Here is a 16451-nt window from a genome sequence, read left to right as displayed (position 1 = left end):
ACATTGTAGCGTGAGAGTTCAGTCACGATTTTATATTTTAATACACCCGCCATGCATATGTATCACGTATCCTACTTAAAAACCCAACGCTAAAGAACATTTGCTACAATCCTATTTGTCAACTTGAAAACAAAAACTTTATTGACGAACCCGAATACAGTGTTTTTTGACCTGTGGACAGTAATCCGGTGAGCAAATGGTAACATCTGCTGAGCACGGATTGTATAATAATATTTCCCAGTCGCAGACTGAACATCCAACAAACGCAAAATTATTGTATTTAATGTACGCTGTTATTAACTTGATAGTATCAAATGATCCGATCGGAGACTGATAGGTGGTACGTCATCCTCGGAACCTCATCAAGATGCAGTACCGCGCCCGAACTATGCCGATTTACACCGTCGCCAACTCGTGCAAATTTACCATTTTTATCGCGCTGATGGTTCTGGGGTTCTTTTTGTACATTACGTTACTATCTGCTGTCCACACGGCTTTTCATGACAGACAAGGCGATTTCGGTAGCAGGTAAGTCTCTGCGGTTCATCTTTGACCTTGTCTCTAACACGAACACTGTATTTAAGCAATAAAGGGACTGTGATTTAAGCACTTCGGTATAATAACGGTTTAGATAAAGAACCCAACACTGAGCTCTTACGTCACTTCCACGATGCTAACCATTTTAGTCACGTGATACGAACAGATGAAAATTTTGATGTTGATCAGCAAGGTTTAGAACTAAGTTTCAACCTTTTCTGGAATCGCAATTATTAGATTAAACGAGTAATAAACATCGCTATATATATTGTTGCAATTTATTTGCAAGGTAATTAGCTGTTACCTGTAATATTTTTTTTAGATAACTGATACTGCGCAGACAAACCTATTTGTTATGCAAATACTGCCAGTGAGGTCTCACACAACACTGTCTATCGTCTGTAGTGAATGAACAAACACTGATATGGTAGAAAAACGTTTCCGTAATAAGCCACGTCAAAAAAATAGATTAAGCAGCTCTAATTTTTTATTGTTTTTAAATATTATAGCGACAATGTTTGTTTGTGATTCGAAAGCAATCGCGTAACGTTCAGATTACACAGGGTATAATAAAGCTGGTTGGTCAACAAAGCAGTATGCAAACTAAATCTCCTGTTTTCAGTCCGTCACTCAACCTGGTACGTAAATGTATGGAGGACGTGTTTACCCACAGCTGGGTTCATGAAAATCAATCGAAATTACGCATCAAAAGTAACAGCACGGTAAATGTTGACCAACGATTTAGAAAGAATACAGTATAATGTTCAATATTCTGTCTTTTTTTTTAAATGTATTCTCGTTTTCTTCTTCTCTCGTTTAGCGCCATAATTGTTCTCGATATGAATGTTTTTACGTTTTGTTCTAAAAATCTTACTCTGAATGATAAAAAACGTCGAAAATGGCTGCTACTAAGATTTATGCAGGATCAGGATTTTTTTTATACCACCATGTCACCAGAACTTGACGACTGCAAAATTTCAGTTACCATTTCATCTGATTCGTTTTTATTCACAGGCATGAGGAATGGAAGCACACACTAACCTGGGTGGAAAAACGCAACAGTTTACCAAATTATTTTCTCCGACCGAAGCTGTATGCATCAAGTAGTAAAAAATGGCCACCGAATGAAAAATACCGAAATGGCGTTATGGTGTTTGTTCACAATGCGAAGACTGGCGGTTCATGCATGAGACGATGTATTCGTTCCCTCCGGGAAACTTGGAATAAAACTACCCCGACTCGCCTCTACAGTGCAATATCGGGAAACTTGAGGACGTTTTATCGCAATATGCTCAATTCCAGCAAAATTGATTATAAGAACGATATGTACTGGGGCGATATGTCCATGGGTGTTTGCGACTACATCGATAAGCCATGCTCGTATTTTGCAATTTTGCGAAACCCGTATGAGCGTGCCGTCGGGACTTACATTATGTGTCGACAACAGCAAGGCAGACACAGAGCCCACTTATGTCAACTAGAACACGCCAACAACATGACAGTTAAACAATGGTCCATTTACCAGGAAAGTCAGTTTTTCGACCAACTGCTCGTCAACCCCGAAATCTTAGCAGATCATCCGAAATTCAACGACCTTTTCCAAGGAGAACTTTCCAAGAAAAAATACGATCGTTTCGCTTGGCTGAAAAATCGTATACTATTAAGAAAACTCGTGAGCGAGGAGCAGCGGAAGGATATTTTGGACTACGTGATTGCTCATTTGAAATCATGGTTTAGTGTTATCGGTCTTGTTGAACACTATGATATATCCTTCCGCCTGTACGAACACGTGTACCAACTACCATTTTACGTTAACTGTAAGCCGCACACCGACAAGTATGGCCCTGAAGGAGAATTCGGCGATTTATTTAAAGCTATGTTAAAACAAATATCTTCTGACCCAGAAGTGAAACGTGCGCTTTATTACGATATGGAGATATACAAAAAAGCGAGAGAAATATTTGCTTTACAGGTACAGGCTTTTAAACGCGAAAGAAGTTTCGGTGACTGAAGCAAACATCAAGTAGGCGCACTCGGCAAATTAGAGTTAATGTCGGACATGCGCTGAATGGAAATTGTAGATTGATGCAAATATATTTTAAAGGGTGGTGGTTGTCGCGCTGCGCATGTGCGACATTTGTGTTGATGAACATTGATTTTCCCACAATCCAATGCGCTCTTCTATATGTATCACGCGTACGAGTCTTGATCTGGGCGCGACGTGCACTAATTACCGCCGGCGACTCCTCCAACAACTTATAATCAATAAAGAAATTACAACATTAAAGCTTAGAAATGTGTCAGTTTGTACTCGTTGATCTGCCCAACAGTCAATGCTGCCATCTTTGTTCATATGAGACCAATATCTCGCGCGTGCGTGGCGCGACGACCACCACCTTTTAAATTTGCAAAAAACTTTAACGGTCTACAAACTGTTTTTTCTCTTATTGATCACGCGTTTTGGGTTTACCTGATTATGTTATTTTACTTGGTAAACACTTGGACAGCCTGGCTCTGTGTATTGTATTGTATCAGTGCCATGCCCAGTGAATACACTATAGTGATCCACGGGTAAAAATAACCACAGATCGTATTTCTGTAAACCTTTTTTATGGTAATTGTAAACTGGAACTGCATTAGCGAAAGATAACTTGTACAAAAAGAAAAACAAAATTGCGCGCTCCTTGGTCTTTTACCTGACCTCGGCTCAGAAAATGGTAATTAATTCTCATATTAACGCACGTGGAGCTATTACACGGCAAATTTGGCGATTTTTAGGAGGGGTTCTGCAGCGCCGCCGGGCGTTGCGTAACTTCTTTGGAATAGAACGGAATTGGCCAATGACCTGATATATGTAGGTATCATAATGGAGCTGAAATGAGAGCTTACCTTTATTTCTCACTTTAGTACTTTTATCATTCTTGGCCGTGTTGTAAGTTGTATGTCTTAGTCTTTGAGACCATCCTGTGTCAGTGTTGTGTCAATAGAATAGTAGACTACATGTTGCATCCCACCGCAAATCACTTGCTTACATCATGACAAGTCTGTCATTCAATCAATTCGAATCCAGACTACTGCTATTCAAAAGCAATGTCAAATAACGGGCCTCTTGCGTTTAATAGAATTTACCGTTAGGGTCCTCGTAGTCGTCTTTCTACTATCAGCGGAATTTTTCTCAGAGAACGAGGATAATCTCATAAGATCCTACCCCAGCTGCCTGTGTCAGTTTTTTAGGCGATGGCAGATGGGGAGTACAACTTTCTGCTAAATTTTTAACACCAACACCTTCCAAAATGATTTTTGGGTTATGACTAGCATACTTAGCAACGTTCATTTTAAAATTATTCATAGCTTTCCTCGTCTTGCCTTGTTTCTGTATGTAGTATATTGTGTCCGTATTTTCTTATCCATCTCCAGACTCTTTTTTGTTCCTTAACTTTCGTGAGACGGGTGACATCCATCCGTAGTGTTTTTGTTTGTTTGTTCAATTGTCAGTATTTTGCAATAAATCTAGCAGTTGCTGTATTGAATAACAATTGTAATAAATCACAATACAATGACCTGTTCATTTATTATGGAATCCAGTCTCCCACAGTACAACTTTCCACTCGGTATTCATTTATTCATTACTACCATAAGAAACACCCTGGGTTCGAGTCAAGGATTCCGAAATAGACGTGATGTACAGTTGCATGGTTACTCCACTGAATGCGCTAAGTAAATGCAGCAAGTATTTCACTATGGTAAAGATAAGATGCGACTACTATGACCATTGGTCCATTGTTGTTCTATAGAAGTAACGCAACCCACTTACGCTTGGTGTATGTTGATAAACTATCAGAATACACCAATAACGAAAATTATTGTGTCCAATAAATTCGATAAACTTTTAAACAATAACGTATTTTTTTCAAGAAAAACAATTTAATCAAACCATTTTTTTAATTACCCTGGGATTGTACTGAGTCCCAATACAACGGAAAGTAAGTAAAAAAAAAAACAATGATTAAAGCGGGAGGGTCGTCACCTGCGCACGCGCGGGAATTGAGTCCCACGCGACGATAACAACACACACTAAAAACGCAAAGGTTCATGGGTAGACGCTTGTTCGGAATGAATGACACGCTATGGCCATCTGACGCATGCGCAGTTGACGACTCCCGCTTTAACCTATAAACAACTTGATTTTCATCAGTATCCCATAAACTGAGTCTACCAATATTAGTTTATGGCAGCGACATTTGAGGAGATGAAAGTAATTACAAATCTGTCATCGATGATGTACACCTAACGGTAGGGTCCCAACAAATAATCCCAAAATGGGCATTTACGGAGAACTCGGCACAAATGATCTCATATTACAATCGCATAATGAATACAAATAATACACTTCTTGAAAAAGCTGCTGATTTAAACAAGAAAATGAACAGTAAATGGTACAAGGAAGTGGAAACCTAACTTGCTTATATCACCCAATCACAATTTACTAACACAGACAAATAATAACAAAAACCAAATCAAAATATATTGGACAAACAAATTAAAACATCTTTTAAATTGTTAGGAAAACGATATTTATGATAACAATAAGAATAACTTCATAGAAAAAAAAATAAACAGAGAACATACAGAGATTTCACAAATATATGCCGACTGGAAATATATCTGGTTAATATCGAAATCATCAAAATGATAGAACAATTGATTAAATTCAGACTCGGCAATCACTGTCTCAAAATCAAAATGGTCAGACATACAAAACCAAAAACTCCAATTGACATATGAATTGGGACTTGTGTACTGTTATGGGAATTAAAGACGAGATCATGTAACACATGCACAAACAGCAAAGAAATTTACTTTTGCGTTTGTTGTCAATGCAGCAAAAGTAATTAAAAATTACACTTTTTTGACGAAAAAAACAACAAATTCTTCGCAATCATGAGTTCAGGTATAATATTCCTGAATATCGTGTTAGCTAAGTACACAGAAAAATGTATAAAACAGAAACTTCCAGACCGAGCACAATAAGCCCAGTTTATATACAGTAAAAATGAAAATAATCTAAATAACCTTCCTTGTTGTGTCCAAATTTCCATTATTCCATTTTCTTCTGAAATACGTAATCTTAAACCTTAATGTCTTCCTTTCGTAGCTTTATAATTCCTCGTCGTGTTGTAATTTGTATCTTTTCAGTTTTAGTTTAAGTTTTTTTTAGACCATATTACTGTACCTTTCTACGTCAGTGTCCTGCCAATAAAATATTATTATTTCGCTGAGGCTCACATAACCTGCGATGGGTCTACAGAAAAACCAGCTAAAACTCGTCAAAATTCTCAGTGTTACTTCGTTAAAGCCTAGCAGTTTAAGGCACTAACGACCTGTTTGGGGTCTCAGTTGTAGTTAAGCGCGATGTGTTTTTATTTTTGTGGTGTATAAAGTTTCCGCCGCGTATTGTTTGTTCAAGAGAGCAGACCAGCTGACACTACCGCACATACATTGACTTTTGAATTGATCGATTAACCTCATTGTGTGACAACACATGGGTTCCATCTGTTGACAATGACGGCCGACTATTCTTGGAATAGTTAGGAATTGCGGTAAACGTCGGCGTATAAGGTTTCGTTGTGCGTACACGGATGACATTAGTGGCGTGGCATCGCGGTGGCGCTGCGATGTCACTTATAATATCCGAGCTAAACCTTTTCCGTAATTATAACATCATGAAACCCATTTTCCCGGCAAAAATAAATGTTCCAGTTGTCAAATCCTCTACTATTTTTATTTATGGCTTCCCTGAACATTCATGGCGCCACTCACGTTTGAAAAATAGAAAATATAATGCAATGAATCACTGTTTCTCTTGTTTTTGTGGAGCTTGTAATCACCGTTGTTGATGTGGGCGAGGGCGACTTCATTTGAATAACAAACTCCGCCCGTGCCTGTTTATATACCATTCTTTAAAGGGGAATCGCTCAATCCCATAGATTGCACCAAAGAATCATGGGACACTATTGTTTATGTTGCTTACAAAGTTAATCTATCTTTTGTTATCCAATGTAATTTTAATCCAGAAAGTAAATTTGTTGTGAGATTAGGCTTAACTGGAAGTGCCCCTTTAAAGTGTAACTGAATTGGGCCAATTGACTTTTTTGTGTGCAAAATTTATTTATAAACAACATTATGAAAAAAAATCAAGTGAAGAGGATATATAAATTGGGTAAACAGTCAATGATATTCCAAAACCGGGCCACGCCCCCCTCTCCCGTCACCTTCGAGTTTTTTCGGCATCACGAGTGTTGCCGAAATGGCGCCACCAACGGCACCATAAAGCAGGAGATTGCTAGCAGACAAGATTGTTAACCATTTTCCATACGCAAGCGTTTAGTAAACGATCATACAGTACAGCTCTCGCGAAAGCTTTGGCTTTTGTGGCATCATTGTCGCCTACGCATGGCTTCATTGTCGCCTCAGCATCGCATCATTGTGGCATCAGCTTCGCGTCATTGAAAATTGAAGCTGTGCTCGCCTCGCCTATTTTGTGGCATCATCGTGGCCTCAGGTTCGCAGTCTCATAGCATCAACATGGCATCAGCTTCAAAGTATTGTGACATGAGTATGACCTCATTATTTGCACACAGTAGAGGAAAACACATGTAAAGATTTCGATATACATGTATAATCGATTTGAAATTCAAGGCGGTAAGGGGAATAAAATAATACTTATGATCAAGAGTAAAATGACATTTTACTAAAAAGATATCTTGTTGAATTATTTTAGTGTTGCGAGTATTGGACACCAACAACTTTATGAAGTACATTGCAATCGGCAAGGGACGAGTGTCATATTGACTGCAAGGAAAATTGTGATAAATTTAAATCACACATGCAATCGTCGTTCGGATACAACAAAATTTGCTATATACGAAATGAAACTGTTCTTGTTTAAAAATTACCTTTTTTTCACTCATTTTATTTGCTGGTAAGAGAACCGATCCCATGCCCGGACTACTAATACATGCAAAACACACGTACGCCGCCTGGTGCGTCGGCGTTGTCGCCAGTCATCTTGATACAAAGTTCCAAAACAAGTGCGTACATTTCCACCTATGATTGGATGGTTGTGATGGCGTCGGTCTTTGGTAAAATTTGACATCCAATTTTCAAAATTAAGTCACGATCTGCATGGACGTATTTGGTGACCAGCCGATGAACAATTTGAAAATCATGATTCACACGGAAGTCTTTCGATACTGAAAATCGTCGACCCCAGTCTGGTTTACCTTATTTCCCAACTTACAAAACTGATTTGTATCTCAGCTCTGTTTTTTTTTATTTTTTTGAACTGAGATCAAATCCCATCCGTTTGTCAAAACATGGAGCTCCATGGTCAAAATATGCCGATGTTTTTCAGTGAATAATTGTGAAGCCTGTCACAGCGCAAAAAACTAAGTGAATCGACGCCGGAGATTGGATGGTACGACGACCCTTCAATTTGCATCAAATATGCTTTATTACAACATCATTGATTGGATGAGAGTCACCTGATCGGGGCACGACCTGGGTCACAGAACCATATTTGTCCGTATATCTACAGAACTTTGCGAGAGAACCACACCCACATTTCATCCATTTTTAGCGCGGAAGTTGCCAACAAATGTCGAAAAACTCGTGAATTTTATGGATTCGAATAAAATAAAGCTAGCGATTGGCAAGACTGGTTAATAATATATCCCTCGATGTTCTTCGATTTTTTTATTTCAAGGTGAGAAATGGATAGTTGAAGTTCCATCGATTTCAAGGCGACTCACCGCGATAACTCTACGCACTGTTGTAGTTTCGAGAGGTAAAAAAATATATAATAAATAGTACTTGTTTCATTATTTGGTTTTACAGCCCGCAAATTACGGAACATGATCCCGGTGAATTGCTATAAATAAATGCTGATTGTGTTGAATGACGGACGTCGGGACCGTTTGGAGAAACCAACGGCGATCGATATTCCAAACAAATTATTGGGACACGGGGTGGACCTTTCAAACAAATGAAATTACTAACGAAAGACGAGATTTTTCTAGATATATACGAACATATATATATATATATATACCAAATATATGCAAAATTGACAAATACATAAAGAGGTGTCACATTAGGTTTTATTTTAGCCTTTATTTAATATTTTCTTTCACTCAGTCCATGCGTGGGACTTCTATTTAGCTTCATGGTCCTTCGGCTTGTCTTCTCCATGGGGGAAAACGACAATAATTCGAATTTACGGCATCAGTGGACCAAAGCCGTCAAGAACACCAGGAAATATTGGAATAGACCTTCTCCTCATAACGTTATCTGCAGTGCCAATTTTTACGCCCGAATCATTTATCAGTACAATTTCATTTGTTTCGATCTTGCAGTTGTAGGTATTCGCGTCCTACCGGAAATAGAACACGCGATCTATCGGACGCACACAAATTTACATTTTAGAGTGCAGATTTTCTAACATTATTGATACATTGTTCAGGTGGAGTTTAATAAAAATAACAACGAGATTTTCGGTCACGATGTTCAAACTCTGTGCCTGTGCCTTAACCGGGTGCCTGCATCGTCATGGTCATTTTGGGGAGGTACACGGTCATGCACCCACATCGCGTACTTTTCTCGCAGGTTCAAACCTGTAGTGGGCCACTTTGTCCCTGACACTCTAAAACAAAATCGTGACATCTCTCGTTGTCATCATATTCCTCGATCTCATAACTCTCGTCAGACGATGATAAGATAGATTCCGGGTCGCTTTCCGAGCACTGCATGCGTATAGCGGCCATTGTGAAACGATGACAAGTTCCCCCCGTGACGTCACAAATCACCCTTGTATGCTAATTAGGTTCTCTAGCTGAAGCCTCGTTCTGAGTCGGCCAAGAAATTGGACGTGGACGTTTCCTTATCCAGAACATTATTATTGATCGTTTATTTAATTTATGTACATTTTTCACTTTTTTTTTCATAATGTTGTTTATAAATAAATTTTGCACACAAAAAAAGTAAATTGTCCCAATTCAGTTACACTTTAAGGTCGGGCACACAGTCAGCTGGCGCACACGTGATACTAAAATAAATGCGATATTTACCACTAGTATATGGAACCGCCATTTTGAATGCGGCATAAAACTAAATAAGAAACAAGGTTTGAAACTCGTTTTTCAGATTCCTACAAATCAGGACAAAAATGCCAATCTTTCACAGAAACACGATCCGTTGGCGGTAATATTAGGCCAACCGATAATAAAATTCGGCCGAATTCGTCGTTTTTGTGTTGAAAAATCCCTTAAGGTAGCGAGACTATTATTTGTGTTGAAAATTACGATTTTCACATTTATTTATTAATTGATGAAATGCACTATAAACTTTCATATGATAAAGTCAACATAACATAGAATGTCATGTAAGTTGGTTAAAATGTATATTTTCTGAAGGGTAGCAAGGCAGCCTCAGTAGTGTTTTCCAAAATCAACAATACAGGTTTAATCTGTGTGCCTATAAGTTTCAAAGATAAACTCAAGACAAAGCAATGTTAGGATGTGTTATCAGTAGCTATCTGACACACAATGAGTGTTTCCAAACATTCGAGTGGGTTGTCTCCGCCCCTGTTTGTTTCACAGATTAGTCATTTGCATATGAATGTGTCAGACACAAGGTCACACAGCCACTGAAAAAATCCAATTATAGCTATCCCATTCCTTTATTTTTTTGGGTTTCTAATAGCCTTACACATTTGGATGCCCCTACACATGGTAAAACAGACCTTGATGGGAAAACAAATCGCTTGTGCAGATAAACAAGCTTGAAAATCTTTGCTGTGACTTCATGGACGTTTTCCAGGAGTTTATGTTTTTCAAAATACAAGGTCTTTAACAAAAAATAACGTATACTTATTGTCGTCGGATTAACACCAAATTTTCACAGCTTTAAGGTGACAATGAGAGGAACTTGAATGTGTCCAGACAAACTATTTCATCGATTATTTACCAACGAGTTGTGGTTTGAGTTGGGGGCAATGCGACTAAAACAGTAATTGAAATTCAGCACACTATTTTTTAAAACGCGTTGCTTGAATAAAACTGACCAGACACATTCAATTTACCAGACTATTGCCAGTGAACAACTAGGAAAAGTGAAAGAAAATACTTTTTATCGCCAGCCTAAATGCGTAATTATTTTTTTTTACAGAAAAAGTAATTTTTCACCTTTGATTGAGTAACGAGTCGTAGAATGCAGATACGGGCATGCAAAATACACTTGTGAAAAGCTTGAAGTCTGGCGATTCTAAAAATATATACTTTTCCGGGTCTATTTGTAGTCATTTAGTCACAATTAGAAGATGAAAACAAGTATGCAAATAATAGTCTCGCTACCTTAAAAGCGAACACATTATTACATAGAACACTTTCAAGTTCCTGGGGTATTTGAAACCAAAAATTGTCATTCTAGCTCATCAGCCAATCATCGACAGTTAGATGACACTTTCGGTTTAGGGTAGTCATATGTTCAATTTTATGGATTTCAGTTCGGGCTTATAAATGTATATTATTTGTATACATTTGGGGAAATAGTGTATAAAGCAATTATAGACAATACGGAGAAAAGGCCAGTTATATAACGCAAAATATAATAATGCCCCTCCCCCCCTCTTCGCTGTCGGACAATTTCTAGCTGGCCAGAAAACACGTGACAAAACAAAATAATTATGTAATGTATTCCATAAACATGAAATACGCGTGGTCAAACTACAGCGGGAAGTATAGCGTCTATGCGTTTTCCGAGGTCTTCGAGACCTCCTCGTAGAACATACCGGTTTCGGGTCAAATGTTACCACTCGCAGCGTTGGTGGCGCTTCATACTGACGATATCTCCGCTAGGCTGAATATGTGTGAAAATGTTGAGGAACGGCCTGGATAACTAAAGCCAAGTCAGAATGTTCCATTGGTGGCCTAACGCAGAAAATAATAAAATGTTTCCGGAAATAAGTTGATTGTTGTTGAGATAGTGTTCTAAATTGCCAGGTATTCTTCATCTGAGGCAAATCGAAGTGTGAATATTTCAAATCGCAGACGGTTGAAGTCGTTGTAATTAATTTACTAGTATTTTCCTTTTTTAGAAACAATCGTAACTTTGAGAACAGCGAATGTTGTCGAAATCGATCGGCTTCTATGATAGCTTATGCTAATGTCAACTCGTCACAATTCCGAGTCCGGGGGAATTTATCGCATACAGCATTTGTAAGAGTACTAGTACTCATTAGTACATTGATTTTTCCCCACTGCAATGCGCTCTTCTAATGGAAAACACGAGTACGAGTACGACGTGCATTCATTGCCGCCGGTGACTCTTTCAATGCCAAAGAATTGTCTCGTTAAAGCTTGGTAACAACTCAGTTTGTACTCGTTAGTTTGCGCGACAGTCAAACTTGCCATCTTTTGTTTATATGAGACCCATTATTCGTGCCTGCGTGGCGCGATGACCACCTCAAACATAGTTGGTCCCTGGCGGCACGGTGCTTTTTGCATTTTGCTGTTTCCAACTGGATTATTGTTTATGTGGCCTTGTGCACTATAAACTCGCACTTGTCCATGCATTTTTTTTTCTTCAATAAAATACAATTTTGCTATACAAGGGTGCAAACTACATGAAGTACCGAAAAGCGCAAGCGAGAAAAAAAGCGACGAAAAAAGTAGAATTACTTCGGAAAGAAGGAACATTATTATTATGCTATAAAAGGTTTTAACGATTGAATTGAAAGGGTTCATTTAACATTATGCATATCAGAATTCCTCTTAAGGTAGTTTTTAGTCGAATTTTGCAGTACTGAACGTGCTATATAATTATGGAAAATGTCAAATTTTTGGAGTCAATACTTCCATTGTAAACAAAAATTGAAAACAATTATCACTGGAAACTCACTAAATGAAATGTCACTTTTTAAATATTTAATAGTATTAGGATTCATATCAATAATACTATAGGACATTTACAGCTCAGGCAACTGATCCAAATTGAAACTAGAATGGAAACTAGCGCAAAATTGCAAATTTTTACCGTATTCACTATATTCCAGACTCTTGTTTTTTGACAAAATTGCCAGTGACCACAATGTTGTAAGTTTCGATATCATCGTGACATCAAATAATTATAATGGAATCATGAAAAAGACGATATAATCTTAAATTCGACATACTGAGTCATAAATATGTGCACATATATTAGCGCATATTACAGTGGTGCGGTTAAATGTCAACATTTCTATATAATACACCTAATAATCGCGCCCTCTGGTGCCGATGCCGTTCAAAGTGTTGATATGATTTTTATTTGTATTTTTGAAAGATTTTACTATATGACGAACGACTACACAGCCAATCACCATTACGTCATTTTGACGTCACTGAAGTGATCCGTCACTAGAGGGCGTTATTTATAAGAATTCTATACAGTATGAACTGTTTCAGTCATAGTCAACATGTCATTTTTTTGTTTACCTGAATGTATGCAATTTATTTACAAAAAGACTTATTATTAAGACTTCCATGTAACTGATTGTTTGCGACAACGTGTTTGGCATTCTACGAATAATAATATATTAATTCTAATTTTAAAAATTGTGAATTAAAAAGCGTACCATTACAACTTTTCTCCTTGTGCCTTCTGACGTGAAACGGTAAAGTATATACAGTTGTAACAGTGAGAGAAAACAACAAAGGCAGTAACATCAAAGTTGTTCGTTTTTTTTTTTCTTCATTGAAAAATCGCTCCATGCAAGTCGATGATGGATGAGGTACGTGTAAAATTTGAAGATTATCAATCAAGGCATGCCAGAGATGTGGCCCTGGAACTGCATTCGTTAAAATGCCCATCGGTCGGCCATTTTGAATCATCAACATAAGGTCTTATTATGTTCCGGAATGGTGGAAATATATGCTTGACTTGATGCGCCATTCGACCATCTCGAATTCATTCAGGCGAGTGCATATGCATATGTATATATTAGGTTGCAGGTTCAAAGTTTGAATGTGAGCAATCAAGACACATTATTTGTTAAAACAAAATGACCGTCAATCGGCCATTTTGAAATTACGCATATCAATGTCTATTATGTTTCAATATACGTACCAGATGTGAACATTCCAGAAGCATTTACAGCTGCATACAATCTTGAATTGGACCATGACATTAATGTATGGGATAAAAACGTTTATCCGTAATGTGCATCGGCGCAAGAGGGCGACATACAACCAATGTTTGATAACAATATATGTTAAAAGTCAACCATCAGTTGCAATGAACATGGTTGCCATGGCAGCTAAAGTATTACCCCTGTCGCATGCACATGTCACGGGGCTGGAAATGTTGACGCTTCCGGTTGGCGACAGATGCGAGTAGAGAATGTGTATAATCTCATAAGCCCATTCGTTTTACATTGAAAACAACATTTTCATTAGTTGTACGGGTTAAAGGTCAAACGTCCGCCGAAATCGGATTACTGTATATACTTATTTGTTATTCCAACTAAAGTAATATTATAACTATATGTCATTCATTCGCTTACGACACCTTTTTTTAAAGGGTTTACAGCTTCAGTATACTTCAATGCAATGTTTTCGTTCTCGATTAATTGTTTATGATATAAGTTTTCCACGGACGAAAAGGATACACCAAATATAGTCATGTAAATTTCCGAGGTGTTTTCGATAATCACGTGTGCTTGTGTCACTGTGAAGGTATGACTGCTCATCACGTCGTCCTCGTAGCCTACCCAGTGTGCATTGCGACTGCTCATATTTGGCTTTCGCCACACGCCATTGTATTTCATTATCAATATGGTGCGAGATTCATTTGGCCTTGAATTATCATTACACTGTTCAAGCGAAGCGAATGGACGTATATATTTTAGGTGTTAACATCGTTAATATACTACATTGTAATACAACGATATTTTAAAATTAAGTTATGTTTTAACGGCAATACGTGGTTACCGTACACGAAACTGTATGTTACCCGTATTGTACAACACATTGCTGTCATGAAAACCTCGCAATCGTGAATTTCAGTAAATTTGTGTTTTTGTCACCGATACCATCAATCATGGTAGTCCATGCATCAATATACGAAAATGTTTACACATGAGAAGAATAATTAAATAACCGCATTCCCGAACACATATTTTTTTTTTTTTTGAAATTATTTAGAATAATGTTTTTGTATTTGTGCTTATTTTTTTTAGTGTTTATTTGTAAAAAAAAAAAAAATAGACCAAGGTAGCTGCAAACCTGGAAGGTGTACCGCCATTATTATACCATTGTGCGAGATTGTTTTACGCGGTGTGTGCCGGTAAATGTTTGACATATAGTACCGTGAAATTCTGTAAATGTGTAGTGGCTTTGTGCAAATATGAGTAAACATGAGCTGTTTACGGTGAGCTTGCATCGTCCCTGACGTAATCCAGTCAAACAACATTGCACGCACGTGTACTTGAAAAGAAAATACACTTTCCCAAGCAAGAACATTATTATCAAAATTGTAGCAACGCTGGCGGATTTACAGACTCGTATGCTATGAACACGGTAACAGCGTTTAGGTATTTAGTTCTGCAATCCGTATTTTACAAACATGTTGATTTACGAGACGTATTACCCCCGTGTGAAACATACGAGTTAAATCATTTTAGTTCAGTCCTGTCCTGACTCGTTATACAAGCATACAATTGAAAGCTATAAGGAGAAAATACCCGATTTTATCCCATGCTTTATTCTATCACCCAAAAGAAAATACATACTATCTTTGAGAGAAGAAAAAATAAGCATAAACCAATGTAAGAAATCACCAATAACGTCCATTCCAGTCACCGACAAATTTCAATAAGTTTATTATACATTCCCGTCCATGTTAAATATTACAATATTTCTATGACAAAATAAATTATTTCCATATAATGGTTCAAATGCGTATATACACATAGTTTACACTAAATATTATGTTACAAATTACAATTTTATTTAAAATTTACAGGGTTTAAAATTGCTTCCCACAACATGCCTTGATCTGTATTGCTCGCAACCCCAAATAGAATTCCCCGATTCTACTCTATGTTATATGTTACTAATTTGAGTGATTAAATTGCAAATGCACATTTTTTTTATAATTTCCTGCAACAATGCTTCCCGTCGTCTACATGGTACGATTGAAATATTCAGGCTTTGATATTCCGGTAAGATAATGTTTTACCCTGAAAAACTAAATGTGTTGTTTGAAACAAAAATGCTAACGAGATTGTCAAGAGTTCACAGGTTCATGTGAGATTTCCGGACAACGTCGTCAATTTCGACAACATATGTCTTTATGTTGAAAAGAACTGTTCCTTCACCAGGCATCGTTAGTTATTAAACAAACTATATTTAAATATACCAGTAAGAACACAAAAAATAATATGACTAACATTTTTTAACAACAGCTAAGCCGAACTTTCAAGTTAATGACAGTCTCATGCTTACTCGTTACATACATCATTTCGTCCGACGCTGCGCGGCGACAATCAAAAAGTAGAAACAGTGTTGCAATCTTGACAGGGGAAAGAAATCAGGACGGAAGAGACATATCAAATTAAATTAGGAGTACAGTTACATGCTACACGTAAGATACAGAGAAAACAGATAAATAAAACGAGAGTAAATGTTATGTAAATTTAAGTACAATCGCAGGTCAAATATAGGATTATATAAGGCTCTGTCACCCATGCTACACAGAGGTGTCACATATTTGATTCTCAATACACGTCTACGTCGAGCGTTTAGTTTTCTTATCAAACTCAACCCTTCACCCATCCAAGCACCGGAATACCCCGTTTCTCCGCCCCCACCAATCTTTGC

At 37.5% G+C, this 16451-nt stretch overlaps 1 protein-coding gene across 2 annotated transcripts; it reads left to right on the top strand.

Annotated features, from left to right (window-relative positions):
* Positions 1 to 241: 241 nt before the first annotated feature.
* LOC102807688 (uncharacterized) lies at positions 242 to 4073 on the top strand. 2 transcript variants are annotated; one of them, XM_085503318.1, is made up of 2 exons: positions 242 to 528; positions 1552 to 4073. In XM_085503318.1, exons 1-2 carry the CDS (start codon positions 368 to 370, stop codon positions 2546 to 2548), a joined length of 1158 nt encoding a protein of 385 aa, XP_085359444.1. In that variant the 5' UTR covers positions 242 to 367; the 3' UTR covers positions 2549 to 4073. The 2 variants fall into 2 exon arrangements, with proteins under 2 accessions (XP_085359444.1, XP_085359445.1); XM_085503319.1 differs by lacking the exon at positions 242 to 528 and adding an exon at positions 1084 to 1259.
* Positions 4074 to 16451: the final 12378 nt, after the last annotated feature.

This window comes from Saccoglossus kowalevskii, chromosome 9 (assembly GCF_978046115.1).
Source record: "Saccoglossus kowalevskii chromosome 9, keSacKowa6.1, whole genome shotgun sequence".
NCBI lineage: Eukaryota > Metazoa > Hemichordata > Enteropneusta > Harrimaniidae > Saccoglossus > Saccoglossus kowalevskii.
Note: the sequence above shows the minus strand (reverse complement) of the source record. Positions and strands in the feature narration are given on the sequence as shown.

Coding starts and splice junctions, on each gene's coding strand:
- LOC102807688 (XM_085503318.1), top strand. CDS start 368: ATGCAGTACCGCGCCCGAACTATGCCGATTTACACCGTCGCCAACTCG. Junction 529..1,551: donor CAAGGCGATTTCGGTAGCAG/GTAAGTCTCTGC, acceptor TTTTATTCACAG/GCATGAGGAATGGAAGCACA.